The 19443-nt window shown below is 55.9% G+C and overlaps 1 protein-coding gene across 6 annotated transcripts; it reads left to right on the top strand.

Annotated features, from left to right (window-relative positions):
• The first annotated feature begins 301 nt into the window (after window positions 1-301).
• On the top strand, window positions 302-18024 carry ARHGEF37 (Rho guanine nucleotide exchange factor 37). 6 transcript variants are annotated; one of them, XM_068159960.1, is made up of 14 exons: window positions 303-465; window positions 1807-1936; window positions 7551-7768; window positions 8139-8262; window positions 8678-8825; window positions 9708-9907; window positions 10505-10635; window positions 11222-11326; window positions 12923-13033; window positions 14220-14549; window positions 15460-15588; window positions 15955-16150; window positions 16576-16748; window positions 17121-18024. In XM_068159960.1, exons 3-14 carry the CDS (start codon window positions 7565-7567, stop codon window positions 17328-17330), a joined length of 2061 nt encoding a protein of 686 aa, XP_068016061.1. In that variant the 5' UTR covers window positions 303-465; window positions 1807-1936; window positions 7551-7564; the 3' UTR covers window positions 17331-18024. The 6 variants fall into 6 exon arrangements, with proteins under 6 accessions (XP_068016097.1, XP_068016061.1, XP_068016073.1 ...); XM_068159996.1 differs by lacking the exon at window positions 15955-16150 and having other exon boundaries at window positions 302-465; window positions 17121-17258; XM_068159972.1 differs by lacking the exon at window positions 1807-1936.
• Window positions 18025-19443: the final 1419 nt, after the last annotated feature.

Genomic DNA, 19443 nt, shown 5'->3' with positions numbered 1-19443 from the left:
CTGAGGCTGTCCACCCCTGCCCTGCTTCCTGGCAGTGCATGGAGCTGGTGGCTCACTGCAAGGTCTTTGCTTCAGGTGTCCTTACTATGCTGTGGACTAAGATTCCTGGGCTGGGTTTCTGCCTTCAGTAATGAAACAAGCACAGGATGATCACTCTCTCGGGGGCTGCTGCTGTGTTTGCCTGTGGCAGCCTCCAGCCCTGTCACGGCAGAGGCACTCCCAGCTGCGTCACTGGAACAAGGGATGCAGAGCCTGCCAACGAACTGGCTTGGCAGCTTCAAAGGGCTGCTCCTGCCTCCTTCCCACCCTCTGTTTCTCTTTCAAACAAGAGAACTCAGCTCCTGCAACGTCTCCCATGAAGGCAGCAGCTATTTCAGTGACTCCAGAATAACCACTTTTGCAGGAATTTGCCTGGAGGAGCAGGTGCTGGTGGGACTCCAGAGGTACCTGATCCCAGAGGAGAAGGTGAATCTCGAGGGGCTGTGCCTCTGCTTGTCTGCTCGCGCCCTCACCATGTGCAGGAGAGCAACTGCACCCAAGGGTGGGGTGGGCAGTGGGCTGCCTGGGTGCCTGGGCACATGGGTGGCCCGGGACAAAAGCGTGGTGTGGTGTGGCGTGCTGCTGGGAGGAGGCAGTGGAGCTCCAGCTCTGCGGGTGGGTGGTTGTAATGATTCGGCAGGAGCAGAAACTGTACCAAGTCAGGCAGGGAGATGATGTTGGTTTGAGCAGTGGAAATGACTAATCAGCATAAACCACCAGAATTTTCTGAACTGTTCTTACTTTTCTCATGTCTCATTACCTCCCCACTCCAGGCAGAAGGTGCTTGGTGGCATGGTGCATCTGCCCTGTGGGATGCTTTGGGCATGGAGCTTTGTCACTGACACTGCCCTATTATGATGGGGCGTTGGTGGTCCCAGGAGGGGCTGGACTGGTCTGGAGATATTTATTGTTTCTCTCAGAGCTGCAAGGTGCTGCAGTCACCTCCATCCCTCCCTGGAACTCCTGCCCAGGTGTCCATGAACCATGCACACCTCTGTGTGCTGTTCAGCCATGGCTTTCCAGGCTGGGTCAGAGCAGAGGCTGGGACTAAGTGCCTGTCCTGTCCCCCAGTAAGGGCTAAGTGCATGTGTCCTTGATGGGCAGGGGTGGAATGGGAGACCTTGCAGACTGCAGCCCTTACTAAATAATCTGTTTGTGGACTGGGTAATTATGGTCTCCAGCAACCTGTTATCCAGCAGCAGCAGATACACCCACAAGAAAAGCAGCCACCAGCATTCCTGCACTAATGTGAAGAAGAAAAGAATAAATATCAGTACTGGTTGATTCTTTGAGCATGAGATGGCAGAGGGCTCTCAGCAGAGCACTGCTTCACACTGGTTCTGAGAGAGCGGATGCTGGCCTGGGCACAAAGGCAGATACTTCTGCATTCAGTGCCCCCAAACCAGCATTTGGCTTTCTCCTTGAGCTATCCTCACCATCAGCTGATAACAGGAAGATAGGACAGAGGGGTGAAATGCATTGTCACTAGCCCTGAGAGAGAAATGGAGGTCTTGGGGTAAGAAAAGCAATACAAGGCATCAGGACTTGATGGGAAGGACCACAGAGGCTGGTGGCCATGAAGCTTCAAGCACTAACCTATGGATACAGGCGACTTGAGCTGCTGTAGCCTCAGAGAAGCCAAGAAGGGCTGAAGCCTCCTCCATGAAGAAGGTCTGCCTAAGGTCCATAAATAGAAAGGCCCTCTTAGAAATAGAGCTGGCTCTTAATTTATTCCACTTGGATCAAATTCTATCTGCTTATTTTTAGGCTGTGCTCTGCCTTGTGCTGCAGACGGTGCCTCCCAGTCATGAGGCTGGAGCCTGCAGCTCCTCCACACCACTGAAGCTAACAAAATTTCTGCCTGCTTAGGAGCAGGCTCTCAGCAAAGCCTGGTAAGGTATGTGGATGGGACTGTCCCAAGCAGGTATGAACACTCTCCTTCCCTCCCACAGGGGATTTAAGCAGAGGTTATGTTAGCTGGGCAGGGAAGAAGGAAGCAAAAGGAATGACGATGCCCATCTCAGCAGAATGAGTTTCGTGGGTGTTGGAGGCAAAGTCCACTTCCTACACCTGCAGTATGGGAAGAAGGTTTGTGATTAGGACACACCTGCAAGCACATTCTGGAGCTGCTATTTTTTCCCCCCATGTTTTCATTTCCACCATGAATGGCTGATAGCAGCATGTGGTCACAAACTCCTTTCGAGACGGGAAAGAAATCCAAAGAACAGCGATAATGGAAAACATTAAATAGAGGAAATGTAACTTTCCTGTGCAAACAAGCAGCTTGGAGTGGAACCCCTGCCTGCTGTTATTAGGCATAGCCTGAACTGTTGTGCTTTCTTTGCGTGGCTGGAAGTTGTGTTTATTTTCTAAGCAAGCTCTGACTAACTCAAAGCTTATCTCTGGTGTGCTCCCAGAGAGCCCTCTGATGGCTTCAGCTTTCATCTGAACAGTTTGAGCTTTCAGGTTCTGAGTAGCTTGGAAAATTCTTGTTGACAGCAAATGGCTTTCAAGGGGGCAGCAGAAGTTCGGGGTGAGACATAGAGGGGTAATATTCACCTTCTTGGCTGAGATGATACCTTCTTCCCGGATTGCTGCATACACACTGGGCAGCTGCATGCTCCTGCCTGATCTTGGCTCAGGCAGCTGCAGCCTCCAGCCCTGCAAACTGCACTCTTCTTGCTGCTGCTTTACCACAATGTCTATTTTGAGCCAGAGCCCAGCACCATCAAGCAGGTGTTTCTCCAGCCTCTGGACTGGGCCTGTGGTTATCACACAAGGAGTGTCATGAAGTCCTCTGTCCCACCAGCAGCTTGGGGTCGTTCTTTCTTTAAATACTGCCAGAAAAGAGCTGGCAGAGCACTCCTGACCTGGTGGTGAGTATGAAGAGGACTGGGTGGTGCCATGGAAGTTGTTCTGTGAGAATCATCCTGCAAAAACAGTTTTGCAATAGGTTACACAGACCTGGTCCTGTTGTGGGGCAAGTCAGTCCTGCCTCCTTGCCACCCTCCACAGCAGCTGCAGCATCCCACGTATGGCGCCCCATGTGATCTCATGCCCTGCCACTGCTTGCCAGGTTTCATGTTGGCAAGGTAGAAGTGCTGGCTGCCCACAAGGGTGCTGATGCCAAGAGTGTCAGGGACAGCCCACGTCACTAGGACCCTTTAGCTTTGCTTAACCTGAGCACAACACCTCGCCCTGCAGCACAAACAATTGTGTTCGACCAGCTGGCGCCTACCTCCTTTCCCCTTGTAAGGAGAGCCAGGCCAGGGCAGCCAGCCTGCTCTCACACCTCCCTGGGGAGGTGACAGCACTGTGACACTTCCCTGGTCCCTGACCCAGCCAGGCAAGCTGAACAGAGCTGCAGCAGCCCCAGCCCCGGAACTGGACACAAGGAGCATGGGGCCAGTGGCACAGCAGGAAGGAAACGGCTCACACTGAGAGAAGGAGGTGTCAGCTGCTCCCCACAGGGACTGACAGTGAGGCCATCCTGCAAGGAATCCTCTGGAGCCAGGTTAACCAGCATCTGAGAAACTGAACTGGAATGGGAAATACGCCTGAGGCAACACCCATAGTGTGAGCTGGCTGGGGTGGAGCAGGTAGTCAGGGATGCCAGCCCACTGTGCTGGCCCCAGTGAGGCAAGGATGATGTCTGAGGGGGGAACACAGCCCTGCCAGCTTCTGCCAGCAGCTGTGGGAGTGTGGTTTGTGCCCTGGCATGATCAGCCACAAGATGCTGATGGGAGAAAAGTGATGGTGATGAACTTCAAGGTGTGATGGCTTCAGTGGACAGAGAAGTAAGAGAGCCGGCCCAGGGATGGAACTGGAGAACTGACATGTCTGTGATGCCAGCCCAAAGGCTGCCTGCCCAGGTGTTTTGCTGCTTCAGAAAGTGCCTGGGGGAGGACTGAATCTCTGCTGTCACCTGCAAGGGAGGAAGGACATCTGTGTTCCCAGGGCCACAGCCAGGTAAAACCCTCTCTACCTAGCCACATGCAGATGACTCCCATGGGAACATGTCTCTCCATAAGTCCATACTGGCATCAGCCTCTCAAGAGGTGGCTTTACCCCAGCCACCCAGGACAAGGGATGCTGCTTTCTGTTGGCTTCTCCACTGCCTAGGTGTTAGTGCTTCTGCCTTTTCACATCCCTGGCTCTTGCCATGTAGCTGCTCCTCTTAGCCATCCACAACTGCTCCCCTGTGCTGCAGCATCCCTTCAGTGCAGGGACAAAGGTGGATGGTTTCATGCTCTTAGCTTGGGGTCCCCAGCTCAGCCCCACTGAGCTGCACTCACCCCCTCTGTGGGTGCAGCTGACAGGATGCAAGCAGGGAAGGCTCATCTTAGCCTGTGAGGAGACTGGCTTTAGACACAGACACCGCCTGTGACCTGTGTAAGTCACTGAAAGAGTCAAAGTCCTTTTAGCTGTGAATTTTTTTGGACATTGTAGACCAGCCTGGAAAAAAACAGGTGCTACCATCCCCTCCCTGTGGCCAGGCCGAGAAGGAGCTCCCAGCTGCAGGAGCCGGCTGCAGATCAGCCTGTCTTTTCTCAATAGCTTGTTTATAAGGATGCAAACACCTCACAAGTGAAAAACAACTTCATGCCAAACATCCACCAGCTCCCGATGGCCCAATCGGTGCAACCACTTCCTTGGTTATGTTTTTGTTTCTGTCTGCTCTGAAGCCTTTTCCGTGACTGAGCAGCTGGGAAGCGATGGCATGCAGCTGGGGGCACTCCTGCCTGCGGGACAACGCTGGATGGGCTGTGGGAGCACCAGGGCATCATCCGGGCTCTCATGGCTAGCGCTGAGGTGGCAATGCACTGGGAGCTTGTAGCAAGGCCATATAAAGACACAGAGAACTTCATTTACAGCAGGAGTGAGCCAGTGTATCCCCTGCTCCTCAGTCAGAGCTGCCACCCGGCACGGGCCACCAGGACCTTGGGGGCTGCTCTGCTGGGGGTTGTGCTGCCCCGTGGTTGGCGGGGGGGACACGGGAATGGAGGGAGGGACACTGGGATGGACAAGGGGAAATGAGGGGGCTGCGACTCCTCGATGGATGCTAACAGAGACCCAGGTGTGGCACTTGGGGGCTAGCTCCTTTGACAGATGATGGGCTCCCACCGCCCCACTGCCGCAGCAGCTCCCTCGGCTCGCTTTCCCTAGCCCCCCCTCTCTCCCAGCTCTGCCTGCCAGCGGAGGCGGCGAACAGCCGCTGCCAGCCCTACTGCCTGGCCGGCCGCCAGCCCTCCGCCGCCGCGGGCTTGCGCAGGGACCGCGCCGCCGCTCATCTGACCGCCGCTGCCCGCCCGCGGCCCCGCTCCCTGAGCTGGGTGCGAGCAGGGGGCCGACGCCCCGCGGCAGCAGCTCCCCCTGCCACGGTCTCGCCTGCCCTGCCCACGCCGGCCGTGCCACCCTGCTACGGCGCGGAGAGTTTATCATTAACTGCCCGCAGGCGGCAGGAGCGCGGCTGCAGCCGGGCGCAGCTCCCCGGCACCGGCCGCTGCCTCTCGGCAGGTAGGAGCAGGGCGTTCGGGACGCGGAGGTGACGCGGGGGCGGCAGGGGGCGGAGGGCTGGCACTGCGCTGGGAGCTGCGGGCCCTAAGCCGGCCCCGCCGCATCCCCTGGTGTGGGTCGCGGGGTGCTGGCTGGGGGTGCTGCCTGTCCCCGCTTTATGGACAGGAATGCTGGGAGCCACCGAGGTGACAGTGACATGGCAAATGCAGACAGCTGGGGAATGAAACCTGCTCCTGCTCTCCCTGCCTGATCCAGCGCTGCCCACAAATACTTCATTTTCATTTCCCCTGTGGTTCCCCTGTTCTGCTGATGTTTCAGGCCAGGGGGGTGAGAGGAAGGAAAAAGGTTTCCTCAGCTTGGGGACAACCTCCTAAAGTAGTTACATGCTCTGGGGGATGCTGCTGAAGCAAGCAGTGACATCTCAGTGCCAGCATGACCCTGAGCTGCAGGGTATCTCTCACATCTCTCTCTTTACTCTTGCTTTTACTGCAGCGCTGCCTCTGAGTGAGGATTTTGCTGTCAGTTCCTGGCAGAGGACACTAGGCCTATCCAACAGTCCATAATGAACATCCATCTGTCTGGATGCTTCTGAGACACCCAAAGGGGTGCAGGAGAGTGTTTCCCACTCTCTGTGTCTGGCAGTGGCCAATGCCATGCCATAGGCAGGGGCAGCAGTCAAATCCACAGGTATAACAGCTGGCAGGGTAACATGAAGGCACGTGAAGGTCCCATACCTTCTCATGTGCACTTTCTTGCTGTGCCAAGCCCAGCTCTCCTCCAGTGCAGCAGTAGACATGCACCAGGCAGTGACATTCACCCAGCCTGGTGCTTGCAATTGCATCACCTGCTTGGTTAGCTGGACCCATTCCCAAGTGGAGACTTGGGCTGTCTTGTCAGCCCCTCTCCCTGCTCCCTCAGCAGGTGCCAGGGGCTGAAGTGGGGCTCTGGCATGTCATGGGCTGGTTGACAGTCAGGTATGCAGATTGGCACTGGTTGGGCAAATGACAGAGCCAGAGCTGCCTTCCCTCTGCTGCTGCTTGTGCTGCCTTGCTTTTATCGTACTGAGCCACCTCCTCCACAGGCTCCACTGAGAGGCCACCTGGCAGCATCCCTGCCCCTGGCCAGGGCCTGGACTCAGCTGGGCTGGCGTGGGCTGTGCTGTGTATCTCTCTCAAGGCCTCTTGTCTGGGACCAAGCACTATCCATGATGCTTTGGGAGCTGCTCCATCCTCCTCAGTATCAGTCAGAGCAGGGGGTGTTCCCCGAGAAGGAAACTGCATGAATCAGCTCTGAATTTTCTTGCTCTCCACAGGCAGAGGGGAGAGAGGAGTAGGCTGTGCTGGGCAGGGCACAGGCATTGCACACTGGGGGCTGTATCTCTGGCAGAGGTGCCCAACGCTTTGCCTGCTTCTGCCCCATCCCTATCACTTGTAAATCATCTCTCCCTGCCACAGAGGAGTCTTGTTTGAGTGCTGCAGAAACATTCTTTGTACTTTGAATAGGACTCTTGAAGGCAAGGCAACATGCCAGGTGCCAACAGCTAAGGCAGGGAGGGCACAGCTAGCCCTGGCAGCAAGGAGTGGGAGTGGAGGTGGCAAACTCCAATGTGCTTCTGGCAACCAGCACCTGCGCAGTCCTGGTGATGGGCAAGTGCTGCTGGGATCCTGCCTGCAACTGGGGCTGCCCTTCCCTACATGTGCTGCTGGAATTTGGGCACATGTGTGTGTGTCATGTCCCTGCCTGCCACACATGGGTGTCTGCCCTCCATAGCCAGCCCACTCCTGGTTTGCAGGGCTTTATTGGGTTATGGTTTTATAAAATGACACCTCCCTTTTAAATGCAGATGGCTTGAGTGTCCTTGGGGATGTGCTGGGAGTAGCCCCAGCACAGGGGAGGGAGGGAACACGGGCACTGATGTGAATTGAGCACCAGAACACTGGTCCTGGGGCTGCCCTTGTTGCAGTCCGTCCCTAACCCTCTGCCACCCCCTGCAGAGTGTTCTGCTGAGATGGCAAGCACCCATGGGGCACAGCCTGATGCCGAGGACACAACTGAGACCAAGGAGACCGTCTGTGAGGAGGTGGTACCTTGTGACAAAATGGAGCTGAACCAGCGGCTGGCTGTGGAGGAGCTCATCACCACTGAGGCCAGTTATGTCCACAACATCCAGTTCTGTGTGTTGGACATCCGGGCACACCTCCAGAAAAAGCAGGTGAGAGGGGGTACATCCCCCCACCCAGGGGCTGTAGACTGTAGGGTGAATCTGTCAAGAGCTGCAAGATGCCTGAATCACTGTAGGCAGGTCTCCATGTACTCACCTTCCACCTTCCTCAGCTTCCCATCATCAGCTGAGGTCTTAGGTTGGATGAATGTTAGTTTTGACCCAGGATAGCTTTAACCCTGCAGCTGTCACATGTGACAAAACTCATTGCCCCACTTGGGAGTACAGTCAGGTCTCAGCATCCCTAATGACTTCTGAAACAGAGCATTGTTCCATCTCCTTGGGTGTTGCATGGGGTAACACATGGTTCACTTCTGTCTTACATATCTGACTTACCCTAAGGCATCTTTGTTCCCTTTAGCTGCCTGATCTTGACCTGGAAGGACTCTTCTCTAACATCGATGACATCCTTCATGTCTCCAGACGGTTTCTGAAGGGTCTTGAGGCCACAGCCACCCAGGAGCACGAGCACCTGCTCTGCATCAGTAAGTGGTGCAGTGCTGAGGGCTGATCCACAATTACCCATGCCTTTGCTGGTGCTGGCAGTGCCACTGCCTGGTGCTATGCATGAATGCAGCCCTCAGCCCGCTTGCCCTGACACCTCCTGCACCTCACTTAGCTCCAGGAAGTGCTGCTGCTTGCACACCACCATCCACAAGCAGCCCCCCCTGTCCATTTCACAGGGGCAAAGACAGACCTACCCAGCCTTTAGAAAATGAGGGTGGAACAGGACAGCATCATGCCCAGCTTAGCTGAGGTGCACAGGGTGCAGAGAACTGCACTGGCAGGTTTGACTGGAGCTACTTTGCCAGATCCATCCTTCCTGCAGGCTGCAGATACCTCCACCTTTCTGAGGACATATGAAGGACCATCTTTTCCAGCCTCACTCTCCTTTCCCAGGCACCCTGTTCCAGGAGTTCAAGGAAGAGATGGAGACCGTCTACAAGATCTACTGTGCCAGCTATGATCATGCCCTCCTGCTGCTGGAGAGCTACCACAAGAACCCCAGGCTGCAGGAAGAGATCTTGGAGACCCTGAATGCAACAGTGTAGGTACCTGCTGCTGAGGCTACCACCTCCCTCTCCCTGTTTTATGTACTGGTCTTTCCCTTCTCCTCTGTGGACAAGCTGCCTGCATGAGTACATGCTACTAGGCTGAGTCTAGTATCATGGCCATCACCATTGTGGCATTGCCAGTTGTAATCTCTGGCACATCTTTGGCACCATTTTCTAAAGGGGCACTGCAGGTCTGTGGTCTTTTATCACGGCCCCCAAAACAAGGGATAGGGTGGCAGCCACAGCTCCTGCCAGCTCAACAGCCCAAAAGGCTGTGCCCACAGAAGACACACGATCCCCAGTTTGACCAGAGAGACCTCAGGGGACCTCCCAAACTGCTCATGAACTGTTAAGAGTGTCACAAACATGGTTTGGACCAGACAAAGCAGGAGTGGCAGCAAAGGAGCTGCTGGGATTTGCTGCTGTTCAAGGGCACAGATGATGTGTCTCCCAAATGAAGATGCCTTGGGTGCGGGTAGAAGGGGAGTCCTGCCTTCAGCCTGCCTGCAGTTTGCTTTGCCCTCACTCTCCCTCCCCATTGCCACTGGAGCCGATCTCGTGCCTCCCAGCTAGACAAGGGCAGCACTGTTCAGGAGGGCAGGGCACTTGCCCGGGGCTGGCACTGCCTGCGGGGATGGTGTCCCACTGCCAGCACTCCCTGGGTGGGTGGCCCTGCAGCTGGCAGGGGACAGCGGTTTGTAGCCAGGAATCTCTCATGGCTTCACAGCGCCTGTGTGGGTCCAAGGCATCAAAATTCCCCTGTGGCTGAAGAGGGGCTGCTGTCTCCCCAAAATGCTCTCAGAGAAGCTGGGAGGAGTGGTGGGGCAGGCAAGCAGCCCTCCATGCCAGCCTTGAGCAATTCTGCTTTCCATCAGGCCTCACACAGGTGCACCGGACCTCAGCTTCTTCCTGGTGATGCCGGTGCAGAGGGTCACCAAATACCCACTGCTGCTGGGGAAGATCCTGGAGAACACTCCTACCAGTGCCAGCGCCTACCCGGCCCTGCAGGCAGCTGTCCGAGCTATGCTGCAAGTCAATGCCAATATAAACGAGTACAAACGGCACAGAGAAGTAGGTGAGTGGGCAGAGGGCATGGCACAGGCAGGGAGCATGGTAAAGGCACGGGACATGGTGTCTGGGAAGACCCATCCCAGCTCCAGCAGTCTGCTCTTGGTATTGCATTAATTCTCACTTAAGCCAGGGAAGAGCTTCCTTGCCCTCCACCCATCCTGCCTGGTGGAGCTGCAGACTCCTGCAGGCAGCTCCTGGCACGGTGCAGGCAGCTCTGGGCACTGCTCTGATCCTGAAAATGCTACTCTGGGCAAGGCTGGAGGCTGCAGGAGCAGGGTGGCATGGGGGGCACTAAGCACAAAACCAGTCTGCATTCCTGGAGCTGGGGAACAGAGAGGAAAAGTCCTGACTTCGGGACAGGAGAAGTCAAACTCCCCACAAACAGCAGCTCCCTCTTCTTTTCTGGTTTTCACAGCAGTTTTCCCCCAGGCTACCCTTCTCTGATGTGGTTGTACTTAGCCTATTGATCACAACTTGCCATCCCTGGGGCTGTCGCTGCTCCCCGCCTGTGTTGCCCGCTCAGGCTGCTTAAGGAGGTTGCCCTCAAGCTTACTGTTCTTATCTTTTCCCCTCCCACCCTGTGTGCCCCCGCCCGAGGCAGCAACCAAATACAACAAGGCTGAGCAGCTGACGCTGCGGGAGCGCCTGGCGCGCCTCAACACGCACTCCATCGCCAAGAAGACCACACGGCTGAGCCGGCTGCTCATGCAGGAGGCTGGCATCGTGGCCAAGGTGAGCACCCCGCGCTCCGCCTCCCGGAGACCTGCTGCCTCGGCTTGGTCGTTTCTGGAGCTTTCCGCCCTCTCCCGAGAGCTTTTCCCGCAGCGGGAGCGCGGGGCCGAGGCGGCGCGGCCAATGCTGACACCCAGCGGCTCTCGCCGTCGCAGGAGTCGCAGCCGCACTGCCGGGAAGCTTGAGCACGGCTCCAATCCGGGCCAGCAGAGTGGGAGGGACGCAGGTGCACACTTTGCTTCCTGCCTCAGAGCACTGCAGCGGAGTGCTTCTGCCTCGCCCCTCTCCCCCTTCCCCCTCCCCCCGAGTATCCACAGGATTCTCAGGCACTCCAGGGAAAGGAAAGATCCTCGTGTTCTCCAGCATCACAACCACACCAAAAGCCCTCTTTCTCCATGCATCCCAAGAATGCTAGATCTTGGCACTTTTCAGAGCATCCCAGAGCATCCTGGGGTCTTTCCTGCCTGTCCCCAGCACTGTGAACTTTAAGCAAGTGCCTGACTAGTACACAGCGAGAGGCATCGGCGCTGCTTGAGGCATTGCCTGGCCTGCCCATGCTGGGGATAAGCTGCCCCTTGCTTTACAGACAGAGGACAGAAAGTATGATGACCTGGAGGAGAAGTTCCAGTGTGTGGTCTCCAGCGTGGCTATGCTGAAGGAAAATGTGGCGTCCTACCTGGGCCATCTAGAGGTAAAATCCTGATAACGTGTAGGGGGGTTGGCCCAGATCTCAGAATCCTTTCTTGGGTTGCAGAATACTTTCAAGCCCTATTGAAAGCAGTGCCAGTTGGGGCTGTACAGTGCCTTGCCTTTCTCGGCTAAAGATGTGTCAGGGGATCACTCAGATCCAGCAGAGCTTAAAACAAAGTCAAGGCTTTGTTGACACAGTCTGAGCTGGGTGTCATTTGAGACTAATCAGTCCTTAAACTGATCATTATTTCATGGCATTAAGTAGCTGAGAAGGCTAAGTGCTGTTCAGCCTGGGAATTCTTGCATAACTGCCTTAAGGCAGAAGTGTTTCCAAATCAAGGAAACAGCAAGATTCCCTTCTGAAACAACCTGGTGGAGTAGCTGCTGTGATTTTCTCAGGGAAATCCCTCGGTGCATTTGAGGGAAGTGAAAGTATGAGCAATGGCAAAACCTGAAATCCCCAGGCACTGTTACCAGGAAAGTCTCAGGAAATGGCAGAGGGTTCAGAAAGCAGCAATTCAAGGGCTGGAAAGACCTTGGCATGAAAGTACTGAGAAGGGTTCCCCAAATAGGACTGGGAAGGAGGACAAGGGGACAGAGAGACTCCCTGTAGGTCAAAAAATGGGGAAAATTTTGATTAGAATAGAAAACACGAGGATGGCAATCTGTAGGACACTGAGATCAGCATCAGCTAGCACAACAGGGTATGACCATTCCTTGGGACATCAAGTGCTCCTCAGGACGTGGTCCCATTGAGCAGACAGCTTGGCCTCTCTTTGCTCTGACTGGCAGTTGCCCTCACCACAATCAGTGGCAAATTTTGGTTTGTAGAAGATCATCCCAGCCACCTCTGCTTGTGTAAGCTTGTAGCAAAGCACTCGGGTCTCAGAGCTGTCCCCAGCTCTTCAAAGGATCAATTCCTTTCCCTTTTAGATGCCTGTCTCCAGTCCCTCCTGTGGCAAGGAGGACTACAAAGCAGGCAAGGAGGACTACAGAGGAAAGGTCTCCTAAATGTGACCACATGTAAAAAGACAGGATTTAGGACAGAGATCAGGGCATTCTTAGAGGCCCATGGCAGCCACAGTTGATGAGGATCAAACTGCCCCTGCTGCTCGAGGATTGACTACAGGAGTAGTGCTCCAAGGGGCAGCGAAACTGAGCCCAGGATTCCCTTGGCACCAGAGCCAGGCTGGGGTCTGGGAATTTGGTGCTTTTTTCTCTGAGTGTAGAGTTTGTGATTCAAAGTCTGTCTTCTGGCAGGAAGGAAACTGCTGCCCACAGTGTTAACATTAGAGCAAAGCCACTCAAAGCAGAGGAGCATCTACCCAAGCCATCCCTAGCTACTTGCCTTTCTCACCAGTCTCACTCTTCAGGCAGAGCTGGTGGGAAGATTTTGTACACAAATACAAGAAACTCCATGGAGCTCCTGGGCTTACAGACAGGAGGAGCCCAGAGTATCAGTTCCACTAGGTTGCCACACAGAGCCCCCAAGCTGGGGCATTGGCATGTCTTTGGGAACACAGGCATGGGTTACAAATGGGTTAGCTAGTGTTGGGCAGCTTCTGCAGGTCAAGTCTGATGGCTTTCTCCCTTTCAGGCGTTCCTGTTGCCCACCCCACACAAGTGTGATCTGCAGATTGATGAGGGACCTGCCCAGCAGTACCGCCGCTTGGCAGAGTATCTCCATCGCACTGTTTTCCCGGAGTTTGTGAGTGTTCCTTCCCTGTATATCTCCTTCAGGGTCACAGCCAAGCATTGCTCTCAGACTTTCTGCCAGGGTACAGCAGAGGCTGGTTCCAACACATGGCAGCCAACAGCTGAGAGGGATCCAAGAGCAGGCAGCGTCTTCACCAACAAGCACAGTCCCCTGGGGCTTGAACACAGAGTCAGGTAACAGGGTCTGTCAGCAGCCTGAGACACATGAAGTGAAGAACCATCTCTGTGGCCCATCCAGGAAACACAAGGAGACATGCCTAGAGCACACCTCTAAAGTCCATCCAGGGCTGGAGACAAGCTGCAGTGTCCATCTGAAGGGTCGGTCCAGGAGCTGAGCTGCATACAGCAGAGGTCCAAGTTTCACCCAGGAGGTAGAGGCAGAAACCATCTCACACATAGCAATGCTTGAGTAGCAGCTGGAGGCCCTTAAATGGGCTGTGGGTAGGGGTGTGAGTAGAGGTCTCAAGTGAGGCTGCTCTGAGCTGTTGAAAACTTTGTTCCTTCGGGGCCCTGATGTGTTCACAGCCAGCCATGCAGACAGGTGGGGAACCAGGTGTGCTGTTTATTTGACTCACACAAGGTGTTTGCCACCAAACCTCAGCCTAACCTACCCATGCCTTGTGGGCATCCATACTTGCCTCTGGGAGCCCAAGGGCACACCATGGTCTCCTTCCACCACCCCTGCCTGCTTCTGCAGGACTTCCTCTTGGGGTGGTGAATGCAGTCAGGAAGGGTTCCTGAACAGTGAAAGAGTGGGGCTGGCCACTCTGAGCCCTGCAGCGGGATGCCAGTGTCCCAGGGAGTGCCATCATGGGGAGGGAGGGCAGTTATGCAGGATAGCTGCTCAGACCTTGGGATGAGGGACTCCATCAAACGAGGGTGCTATGACCTGCATGGGGCAGTCAGTGCAGAACTTCGCTTTGGCCCATGGGACCTTGTGCATGAGGGTCCTACCTGAGAATCTGCATGGAATAGCAGCATGCATGACCGTTCTCTACCAAGGGGTTGCTTTGGTCAGCACCTTATGTGCCTTCAGGGACAGGTATCTCAGATGCTCCCCACTCCACACAGGCCCTTCAACAGGTCCAGGAGCCTTTTCTCCTGTGTCAGACAGTGCCCTGTGCAGACAGCTGAGCTGTCTGAGGGGCTCACATCAAGATCTGTGTTGCACCCCGCAGAAGCGACGGCTGGACAGGCTGGTTTGCCAGCCCCTCTGCAGCCTCTCAGACATGCTGGTGGGGCCACAGCAGCTGATCAAGAAGCGCCTGGACAAGCTGCTGGACTATGAGGAGATTCAGGAGAGGAAGAGTGAGATGGGCAGTGTGACATACGATGAGGAGGCAGCCATGAACACCTACCTTGCCATCAATTCCCTGCTCGTGGCTGAGCTTCCACAGTTCAACCAGGTGGCTCTAGAGCTCCTGGGACAGATTCTGTGCTCCTTCAGCGTCCTGCAACAGGACTTGGCTGCCCAGGTCCTGCAACAGGCAGAAAAGGAGCTAGAGCAGGTGAGACTGTCCCTTTGGTGTGCGGTGTACCTGATGAGCCAGGTCTACCTTTTCCAGGTTTGGAACTTGACTTGGATGTCAGGCCACTGAAGGCTTGCTGTAGCCCAAGCCTGCCCTTTCAGACACAGCTCTCTTGCCTAACATTCCTAAGTTCTCTCTCCCCCACTTGACCTGTGGAAAGCCAAACTGTCTCTTCTTCACTCCTAGCAACTGTCCTGCCTTGAGGATAGCACTGGTAACTCATTGATGTGCTGCATGAGAGATGAGTGTTAATTCTGAGCTCCCAAGAGCTCTGTGCTGGGAAGCCAAGGAAGAGAGAGGGAGCTTCTGGTCTCAGGACAAAGCATCCCTCAAACCTCCATCCCCTGGGATATATCTCTCAGGACCCCCACTGCACAGCACTCTTTGAGCCTGACATTTGCAAATGTGGTGGGTCAGGCCAGTCCAGAGTCCTGGGGCAGAGCAGGGCCCTGGCCTTGCCTGTGACAAGATGAGAACAAGCAGCAGCAGTGTGGAGGTATCTTCTCAGGCACCTGCTCATACATACTTAGTCCTGAGGGTGGATTCCCCTTGCTCAGTCTGGGATGCTTACACTGCAGGCATCTACCCCCAGAACTACATCTACCTGTCACCCTTTTTAGTCAGATGGGACAAACTGTGGGCTCGGGACAACAGAGCAGGTCCCAGGGACTGCTGCAGTGGGCTGGGTACAGCCCAAGAGCCTGGTGTGTGACTGCCCTACTCAGGGCATGTGGCTCAAAGCCAAAGAGCAGTTCTCCTTGCACCTTAAGTGACAAGGTCTGTTCTCTTGCTTTCTCACCTCTCTTTTTCCTGATCCTTTCCTTTTGATACTACCCACAGTGTTTCCTCTCCTCAGGCCCCTTTCTGATCTCAGGGTCTGTCTTCACAGATGCCCCACAGCCACATGCCTCTGCCCAGTTTCAGGAAGATGGTGAAAGACACATTGGAGAGGTCTGGTGCTCAGCTCCGTACCTTCTGCAAGACATTTGAGACGGTCACTCTGAGCCCTATGGCACAGGTAGAAGCTGGGAAGGGGGTTTCTCAGTCCAGCTGGAGGAAGAGATAGGACTGTGGCTCCCCAGTGCAGAACATTTCCTTGAGGGGCAGGCTGGCTCAGAAAGTGGCACAGGGGTTGACACAAGCACAATATTTTCCCTAAGACTCGGACAGTACCTGGCTGGAAATAGCCAGGGATGAAATAGTTTAATTTCTTCTGGTTCTGGACACTTGTCTCCAAACAAGGTAGGGGAGACAGTGTGAAGGAGTTTCTCCCCTAGCCCCCCACTAGGATGTGATCCTGCATAAAGGAGAGCACATGTACTTGGAGGGCCTCAGTGTCCCCCTTGTCTCATCAAGTGCTCCTGTGTCTTTTGCTCCCCACTAGCCTCTGAACCCTGCTGAGGAGCGGAAGGTCCTTTCGCTTGTGAGCAAGCATGGCCCAGACAAACTTTACCAAGTGACAAGCAACATCAGTGGCAGCAAAGACATGGACCTGACCTTGCACAAGGGACAAATTGTAGCTTTGCTGCAAAGTGTGGACACTAAGGGGAACACGAACAGATGGCTGGTGGATGCTGGAGGTATTGTGAGCGCTATGCGAAGCCTCTCCTGGCCTCAGCACCAGGGTCAGAAACCAAATCCAAAACACTTCCTCCTCTTGGATGAAGCAGCAGGCCATTGCCTCCGAGGTCCTCCCTCTCAGGGTTTGCTCAGCCCAAACCCACCTCTGCCTTGCCAGCTGCACCCATAGCCATTTGCTGCAAAGTTCAGGTTTCCACATAAGAGAGCACTTGTGGCTCATCATGGCTGAAGAAGGAAAATCCCATGCACACAGAAATGCCTTGAAACCCCTTTTGGGGGGAGGTGTTGCTGGCTGTCCCCTAGTGATGGATCAGTGTGAACAGTGCTGCTCTGCTATTGCAGGCAACAGCCAAGTTGCCATTCCTCTCTCCTCCATGTGCCAGGCAACAGGACCTCATGGCCTCTGTGTGTGTATGTCCTCCAGGTCCCCGAGGGTTTGTACCTGCTGGAAAACTCCAGCCCTATTGCCCAGTACAAGGCCAGCAGCCTGGGATGCAGGTGCAAGAGCTGGAAAGCGGCGCAGAGAGAAGGCGACATTCGTACGTGTTACCTGAAGCTCCCAGGCCCCAGGTGGCCACCTTCACCCCAGCTTTCCAGGTGAGAGTGGGGACACCCCAGAGCCATTCTTAGCCATCCCACCAACTCCATGCTAGTTGCTGTGCTTGCATTGTGGGGGTGGGAAGGTGGATCTGCTTTTCCAGCACACAGGTGGTCATACATGTGCAGCCCTGTGCCTATCAGGAGAGTATCATTACCCCTGCTGTCTGCCTTGCTGGGATCTAGGGTGGACAGAGCGAGAGAACTGTGCTTGGTGGGATCCCCTGTGTCACTCCATTGATGGTAGTACTGGGCTGGCCCCTTGGAAATTACTTCTGTGTCTCCTTTAAGTCCTGCCCTGCCATGTATGTCTTTTCTACCTTTGGCTCTTGTCTCCAGCAAGGGATTCCTCCCTCCTTTTGCCTTTTTCAGGTGGTTGCTGGCTTCTCCTTCACAGCCAGGAGTCCGCAGGAGGTGAGCCTCCAGGCAGGGCAGCCTGTGGTGGTGCTGGAGCCACATGACAAGAAAGGAAGCAAGGAATGGAGCCTGGTGGAAGTGAATGGCCAGAAGGGCTATGTGCCCTCCAGCTACCTGGTGACCATCCCCATGCAAGAGCCCATGGGCTGGAGCTTGCCTGTGTGAGTGTGGCCAGCCCACACCTAGGGGCACAGGCCTCATCGGATGAGAGCTATCTGCTTGGCACCTGACAGCTGATCATGGGAGATGCTGGAGCAGGGTGGTTGTGGTGGCCCCAGGCTTAGAGAGTGGTGGGAAGCAGCTGGCAGAATACAGACCAGGGGATGTAGATGCAGGGGACACCAGTCAGTAAGGTGTTATGATGGGGAGGTGTGATGATGCTACGTCCCACAAAGGAAAGGAGTATGAGAGAGTGAGGGCAGGTGGCTGCAGTTTTCCAAGGGCTTTCTGAAATCCATGTCAGTGACAAAAATGTCCCTGGGGTAATGAGACAGCGTTGTTCCCAGGTACATCAGGATAGAGCTGCAAAGGGTGCAGTGCTGCAGGGTGCTGGTGTGAATGCAGAGTGAGGTGGAGCAGCTCCCCACCAGGGTGTCACACCTGTCTGGGTCCACGCCCTGGTGTGCCATTGTGGTCCCTTTGGTAGTGCAGCCTTCATGCGCTGCTAAAGGTCTCGACAGCGTCAGCGATGGGCGGTGATGGGCCGGGACCCTGGTGCCCACCCGCAGCGCAGTCAGGCTGATGCCACTAAGCCATTCCCGCGGCACTTGGCGCTGTGATGACGCGAAGCGCTGTGTCCGCCGCCCGCGCTGTTCCGTGTGACCCTGTGCTGACATTATAATATATTTCGCTGTCTCCGTGCCCCTTCTGTGCCGATGGTCCCCCCCGACTCGAGGCCGTGCCAGCCCAGCGCGGTGGCATGTCGGCCACGAGGTGGCAGAGCCGCCCGCCCGGCGCCTCGGCGGGGCGCTGGGAGCGCTGGTGCGGGGCGCTGGTTCGGGGCGCTGGGAGCGCTGGTGCGGGGCGCTGGAAAGCTGCGGAGGCGGAGGCTGCACCTTGGGCGGTGCGGGACAGCCCGAGGCGGCGGGACCAGCGGGAGCCAGGGCAGCGGCGGGATCACAGGATGGTTTGGCGTGGAAAAGACCTTCGAGATCATCCGGTCCGAGGCGAGCTGTCCGTTGTTTCCCTCCCAGCCCGTGCCGCTGGGGCTGAGAACCGCCACCACAGCTACCGTGCCTCTACCTTGTCCCCGTGGCCGACCCACACAAACCTGCAGCGGTTTGACACACGTCTGCTCCCCATGCACAGGCTCCATGCAGCAGGTTTTGGAGGGAACCAACTCAAGTCTGTCGATCCCTGATCCAGGGTTTGATCTGGGGACAGAGACAGTGCTCCCTGCCTCTCCTGCTGGAGGCATCACAGCTCTGTGCCTCAGTTTCCCCATGGCTTGCACCTATGCTGTGCTGTTACATGATGCTGATGGAGCTCAGGGCAAGGAACTGTGCTCACGGCATCACTGGCAGGGCATCCGAGGGAAATTCAGGACCTGCCAGCTGCAGCCCTCAGAGACTGCCACGATGCTCCCTCCACAGGAGAGCTCCACCTGTGGTACCGTGCTGCCCATCCCTTGCTCATCACAGGCAGTGAAGCATGGAGGCAACCGCCAGGGCAGCAGCCTGGCGTCGTCCTGGCTGCCCTGGGCACCTGCTGCTTCCTGCATCAAAGGTGCAACGGCCTGGCAGGCGAGCACTGGCACGCCGACTCCTGTGCCCTGCCCAGCAGCGAGGCATCATGCTCGGCCCCCCACAGGCTGCCTGCGGGATGGTGGCTGGGTGCGGGTTCTTCTGGTGCTGCGCTGTGGCTGCAGGCTGGGCAAGCTTGCACCATGTGAGGAGGGACAGGGTGGGTGCCAGACAAGTGGGGACAGCGCTCAGCTGTGGCTCTGCTTTCACTGTGAACCCCACACATGGGTTCAGGTGTCTGGTTTGGGGCAGAGCTACTTGTGGGGCTCACCCTCTTTTGTACATTCAGGGTCTTGAGAACTTACCTATGGGGAAGCTGGGGGCTTGCTGCCTCCACCCAGGTGCCATTGAAAGCCCTGAGTAAATGCTCATCCACATGAAACCTTGGAGGGGACAGCAGCACTGGAGCTGGGGATATTGCCTAGGGATGGTCCCAGATTGGGGAAAGACCAATGGACTTCTTTGGACAGGAAAGTGGGCAGCCATGGGGGAGGAGGGGCACTGTGCAGAGGCTATTTCTGAGAGTCACTCACTCA

This window comes from Melanerpes formicivorus, unplaced genomic scaffold (genome assembly GCF_026170545.1).
Source record: "Melanerpes formicivorus ecotype bairdi unplaced genomic scaffold, bMelFor1.0.p_v2 SCAF_2, whole genome shotgun sequence".
Taxonomy (NCBI): domain Eukaryota; kingdom Metazoa; phylum Chordata; class Aves; order Piciformes; family Picidae; genus Melanerpes; species Melanerpes formicivorus.
Note: the sequence above shows the minus strand (reverse complement) of the source record. Positions and strands in the feature narration are given on the sequence as shown.

Excerpts from the sequence above, each read along its gene's own strand:
- ARHGEF37 (XM_068159972.1), top strand. The coding sequence starts at position 7,565 with ATGGCAAGCACCCATGGGGCACAGCCTGATGCCGAGGACACAACTGAG. Across the intron at positions 11,327-12,922 it reads CCTACCTGGGCCATCTAGAG|GCGTTCCTGTTGCCCACCCC; the intron begins GTAAAATCCTGA and ends TCTCCCTTTCAG. Across the intron at positions 15,589-15,954 it reads CTCTGAGCCCTATGGCACAG|CCTCTGAACCCTGCTGAGGA; the intron begins GTAGAAGCTGGG and ends GCTCCCCACTAG.